Here is a 5,708-nt window from a genome sequence, read left to right on the forward strand (position 1 = left end):
GATTAAAGAAGAGGAGAAGAAAAAGTAAAGCAGAAGAGGAGATAAAGGAAGAGGAGGAGACAGAGGAGGAGAAAGAGAAGAGGAGGAAGAGGAAGAATACTTTAAGGAGGAGGAAAAGAAAGGAAAGAGAAGGAGGAGAAAGAGAGAAAAGAGAAGAAAGAGAGGGAAGAGGAAAAAGAGGGAGGAAAATGAGAGATTAGAGAAGATGAAAAGAAGAAAGAAGAGAAGAAAGAGAAAAGAAGAGAAGAAAGGAAGAAAAAGGAGAAAAAGGAGGAGAATCATTAAGAGGAGAAAGAAAAGGGAAGATTAAGGAGGAAAAGAAAAAAGAAGAGGAAAGAAAGAGGAAAAAGGGAGGAGGAAGAGGAAGAGGAAAAGAAAGGAAGAAAAAAGAAAGGAAGAGGAGAAAAAAGAAAAAAGAAAGAGGAAAAAGATTCGAAGGAAAAGGAGAATTATGAGAAAAAGGAGAAAAAAGAAAGAGAAGATAGGGGAAGAGGAGAGGAAGGAAAAAGAAAGAAGAGAAGAAAGGAGAAAGGACAAGAAGAGTGGAGAAATAGAGGAAACAGGAATAAGAGGAAAGAGAATAAGAAGTTTGGTGAAGAGAAGAAAGAATAAGCAACAAAAGGAAAAGGAGAAAGAAGGGAAAGAGAAAGTCTCTCTAATAGGCATAGTCTCCATAGAAAGAGGAGAAGAAAAATGAGAAGGAAAAGAAACAAGAGGGAAGGGGAAGAAAAAACAGAGGAGAAGATGGTAGATGGGAAGGGCTGCTGCTAATTGATGATGATGCCGTAGAAATGATTGAACTACCTAGATCTGAATCTGTAGAAGGATCTTCAATGAAGGGAAGACGTTCCCCCAGGGGACAATTATGCCTCCAATCCAGGTAAGCTCAGATGACCCTGACGGTCAGCATTTATTGGAGACAGGTTCTTTGGAGAATATGGCAGAGGTGGGGAAGCTGGCACACCAGGGGACATCCAGCCTCTACTCCCACGCCCACAGAATAAGTGACAACTGCTAGCCCCTCCCAGCCTCCCAACTCTGGCCTTCCAGCCTCAGCATGTGGCTCAGCAGTCTCTTTTCTGGCCTCCTAATCCTTAACTTCACCCTGAAAGGAACCTCTGAACTATTTAATGAACCGAAAGGTAGGAGCATTCAGATACACAGGGACCATATTCCTTCAGCTTCCTGTTCCTCTTTCTACTCTCCTGGGATCCCCTTAAAACTTCTACTTTGCCTGGTCTAAATCTTCATGTGGCCAAAAGCAAGGTACTTAGCAACCCTAGGACTGGAGTGGGTGGCGGGAGTAAGGAGGGGAGAGCTTTGGATGGACAAAGACATCACAGAGGTGAGTTTTCCCAGAGGAGGTCCAGGACTGTCCCTTCTTGGCCATGTTATAGTATCACCAAATCCCAGAGTTGGATGAGCCCTTGGAAGATCTCTCTGTGGTCTCCCAGCCTCTAATGAAAGAACTTTAGTAATCTGGAATAAGCATTCTTCCAAAGCAGGGTGATTCCAGTTTGGGAATGATTTTTTCCTCATACCTTATACCTTATATATTCCAAAATTTCTAGTTCTGACCCCTGGGCTGAAAGTTCTGTCTCTCTGTATCTTTCTTTCTCTCTATTTCTCTTTCTATCTCTGTCTCTTATTTCTCTCTCTGTCTGTCGATCTGCCTGTCTGTCTGTCTGTCTTCCTCTCTTTCTCTTCTCACTCTCCATCTTCCATTTCTCTTCTCTTTCTATTCACCCTCTTTTCTCTTTCCTCTCCCTTTCTTGTCTCTTTTTTTGTCTCTGTCTCTGTTTCTCTGTCTGTCTGTCTCCCTCTCTTTCTCTTCTTTCATTATCCATATTTTATTTCTCTTCTCTCTTTTTATTCACCCTCTTTTCTCTTTGCTTTCCCTTTCTTGTCTGCTCTTTGTCTCTGTCTCTGTTTCTCTGTTTGGCTCTTTTCTTTATTTTTCTTCTCACTACCTCATGTCTTTCTTTTCTTTTTCCTCTCTGTTGTCTCTTTCTATTCTAATTCTCCTCTCCCTTTCTCTTTTTTTTCCTCTAACAACCTTCAGGTGATGGGAAGCCAGGGATGTGCCCTGTGGACCATTTTAAATGTCGGCAGAAGCTGCCTGGAGAATGTGCTACGGATTATCAGTGCTTCGGGATGATGAAATGCTGTTTTCTTAGTTGCCAATTCAGATGCTTGAATCCTGGAGAAGGTAGGATGTTCCTCCTTGTACAATGCTTAGCCTGAGACAACATCGGGAAAGAGCTTTGCAGTGCTAGCTATTGATTATTATTATAATTTTAGAATCCCAGCGTCCTCAGACTTTTTTCTCTTCTCACCCTTAAATTTTCCTCTTTCTGGCCCAAATCTTGGACTCCTCTTCTTCCTTCTTCCCTGAGGTTGGATGAGAATGTCAGGAATCTTAAGACAATCCATTGGCAGAGATTGGGGGGGGAGGGGGGAGAAGCTCAGCCCCATTCCAAATTATGGACAGTATCAAATACAGCCCTGAGGGCCCTTTTATATGGAGTCCTGAGGTACAAAAATGACTAACAGCCCAAGGTCTGGGAAGAAATGAAATCCAGCTGGTGGAGATAAGGGAGTGCATCCTACTTTAATTTACTTAATCTAATGATGCTGAGGACTGAGGGCTCTGGGTAAAATTGGGAGATCAGGAGAAGATGATAGAACAGATTGTAAGTAAAATTGGGACATTGAGAAGATGAAAGGGGGACTTTGTATCTGAAGGGTAAGGGGAGGAGGTGACTGAGAGATGCCTTGGGATTTAAAAATTTAGGAGATGTAATTCTGTGGGAGGGCAGTGAAACTTGATTTAGGGGATCAGAGAAGGGGTAAAGGTCAGATTTGGGGAGTGTGAGCAAGAAAGTAAAAACATGAATGGGAGGTCTGATCAGAGAAATTGGAGAAAGGATGAGCACTCAGGTTTCAAGAAGGGTGAGAGAATGATAGATTTGAGAGGGCTGGATTGGGGTCCTTAGAGGCAGTACCTAGACTGGAAACCATGGAATGGAACATGGGTAGTTTTTAGGAGTACATCTAGGGAGCTAGAATCCCTTTTGCTCTTATTTTATTTAGCTCAAGTGTCAAGACTCAGACTCTGTGACGAAATGCCCCCACTACCATACTGCAAACTGGGTTGTTATGAAGACAAAGATTGCCATAATCAGAAAAACTGTTGTAATTCTTACTGTGGAGACATCTGCTTCTTGTCTCCAGACCCCGAGACTACTGTTAGCCCAGAATAGTTACTGGTCTTTAGCTTTGTAATCTAGGCACTTAATAAATGCTTATTGACTGACTGATGACTACTCGAGTTTTTATTTTCTTCTGATTGGGGGGATCTGGATAGTGTGAAAACAAGATTAAAAAGTTCATAGTCTGGCTCCAAATATACTACCACAGCAGTCTGAAACCTATATTTTAACTTCTTTCCTGTATGGGTTGGACTAGATGGCCTTTTCCAGTGCTCAAATTCTATGATTCTGTGACTTGGGTGTTGCATGTGCCATCGGTTGCTCTCACCAGCTTGACTGTCTACCATCTCCATTCCCATTTCCTCAGTCCTTCAAGTCACAAACATTGTCCCCTTCTCTGGACCCGAATTTCATTCCCGTACCCAAATAAAGTTATAGGAAATCACCATTGGCGTAACTCCCTAGTCAGTAGGGAAAAAGTAGGGTCCCCAGATCACATCTCTACCTCCGAGGTCCCATCTTATTCTCCCAATCTTCTCCTCCTTCCCCATCTCCAAGCTCACAGGATTGAAAGTCAGAAAGAACCTTAGTGGTCACCTAATTACCTCACCTTATAGATAGAGTCCCTATAAATGCAGTGATTTAAAAAAAAAGGATCATGGATTATAGAACTAGAAAAAGACAATGAAAAAAAGATATTACATGGAAGAGAAACAGGAAATAGCATTGCCAGGTTAGTCAAATTACTATTGCCTTAATCGCCACATTCATCAGTGAGAGGATCAATTGCTAAAGAGAAAGGGCTCGCCTTCTTGCCACCACCAATACCAACTGCTGACCAGCTGCCATGAAAAAGCAGAAAAGCACAGGAACAGGGGAATGGTAGCATCCCACCAGCCACACATGCCGCTTTCATCTTCACCTTCATTCTAGGCAGCAAACCCCATGGAGATAGGGTCTGGCAACTCTTTCTGTAACAATCACTGAAAATGAGAAAATAAAATTCTTGTGGTGGGGCACTAAAGAGTGGTTCAGAATCAGAAACTGAACTCATTTTACCAGTGGAAATGTTATTTAAAAAAACTATCATCTTTGCTGCTGTATCTTAAGGACCATGGGATTTTCCATCTGACTTGGAACTGAAGTCCTCTGTGTGTTCTCATCTCACTTTTCTAAGTATTTAGCATAGTGCTATTTGCACATAATATACTTAATTAGTGCTTTTCCACTTATTCATTGCAGGTGGGGAAACTGAGGCTTAAAGCTCATTCAGTTTTATAGGATCATTAATTTAGAGCTGTTAGGAATATTAAAAGCCATCTAGTCTAACTCTCTCAAATTCCTCCTCTCCTAAATCTACCACTTTTATGTCCTTTCACTAAAGCCATGGCCTCAGCACCCCACATTTCTTATGTCATTTATTTAAAATTATTCAGGGGCAGAGCAAGGACTAAAGGTAGCTTCTCCTTCCCAATCTAGTTCTCTTGTTATCATACTATGTCCAAGAGATGTGTCTGGGAGAAAAGATGAAGTGGATGACCCTTAAGTCCGTACTTGAATGACTTTTCTGAAATTCTGAGGTTATAGACTGGGATCAGAGAGGAACTTTGAAGAATTAAAAGATTAGAAAATTAGATAAAAAGACCTTAGAAGATTAACTACTTCAGAGGGACAATTGTCCCTGCAGGGGTTTCTGGCCTGGTAGAAGGCATAACTTGGAGCCAACCTTGCCCAAGGCAAAGCACACCAAGCTACAGGGTTCTGACTTCTGGGGAAATGGGCAATAGAAGCATTAGGAGGAAAAACTCCAGACATTTTGAGAATAGTAAATACTTGCCCCTGGGTAGCATCACAAGGCTCAGTGACCTTGGAACCTTTCTGCTACTATCAGTTGATAGTAATAATAAGGGCAAGTGGGAAGCAGAGGAATGATTTGAATGGGCATTTTCATCATAAGAACTTGAATGAAAAGATGGTCATTTGGAGTTTGCTGGAATACTTCCAGTGTGGGGGAATTTGTTTTTTCCAGGGGCAGTCCATCCTACTTTTAGTTAGTTGGAATTATTAGAAATCTTTCCCTCACATAAAACAGAAACCTACCTCTCTGAAATTTCCATCCATAACTTTTTGTAATGTTCGGGCTAGCTTTCTCGAGGACCTCAGCACCAGCCTTGATCTTAGTGCAGGAGGAAAATGGTCAAAAATAGAATGTCTCATTTTCAGTCCTCTCAACCCTTAAATGCCCTCTTGCAATTACATCATTATAGCATACTGAATATGTGTGAACTAGAGAACCATTACATCATCATGCTAAGTACTAAGTATATATGTGAACTAGAGAACCACCATCTCATCAATTCTACTGAGTTAGCACCTTGTTGTAAGTATCCTTGCTTCAAGTATACTTCTCCAGAGTTCCAGTCCTCTATAACTTTTAGTTTTCTTCTCTTGTGCCTTCTAATTTTTGCCTGTTTTCAAAGTCCAGCTCCAATGACT

The 5,708-nt window shown here is 41.5% G+C and overlaps 1 protein-coding gene across 1 annotated transcript; it reads left to right on the plus strand.

Moving 5' to 3' along the window:
* The first annotated feature begins 1,027 nt into the window (after window positions 1-1,027).
* Window positions 1,028-3,316, plus strand: LOC127552355 (WAP four-disulfide core domain protein 5-like). The gene is made up of 3 exons (XM_051982913.1): window positions 1,028-1,142; window positions 2,063-2,209; window positions 3,094-3,316. The coding sequence occupies exons 1-3, from the start codon at window positions 1,058-1,060 to the stop codon at window positions 3,261-3,263; spliced, it is 402 nt and encodes a 133-aa protein (XP_051838873.1). The 5' UTR covers window positions 1,028-1,057; the 3' UTR covers window positions 3,264-3,316.
* Window positions 3,317-5,708: the final 2,392 nt, after the last annotated feature.

This window comes from Antechinus flavipes, chromosome 2 (assembly GCF_016432865.1).
Source record: "Antechinus flavipes isolate AdamAnt ecotype Samford, QLD, Australia chromosome 2, AdamAnt_v2, whole genome shotgun sequence".
NCBI classification, from domain to species: Eukaryota; Metazoa; Chordata; class Mammalia; order Dasyuromorphia; family Dasyuridae; genus Antechinus; species Antechinus flavipes.

Coding starts and splice junctions, on each gene's coding strand:
- LOC127552355 (XM_051982913.1), top strand. CDS start 1,058: ATGTGGCTCAGCAGTCTCTTTTCTGGCCTCCTAATCCTTAACTTCACC. Junction 1,143..2,062: donor ACTATTTAATGAACCGAAAG/GTAGGAGCATTC, acceptor AACAACCTTCAG/GTGATGGGAAGCCAGGGATG. Junction 2,210..3,093: donor ATGCTTGAATCCTGGAGAAG/GTAGGATGTTCC, acceptor TATTTTATTTAG/CTCAAGTGTCAAGACTCAGA.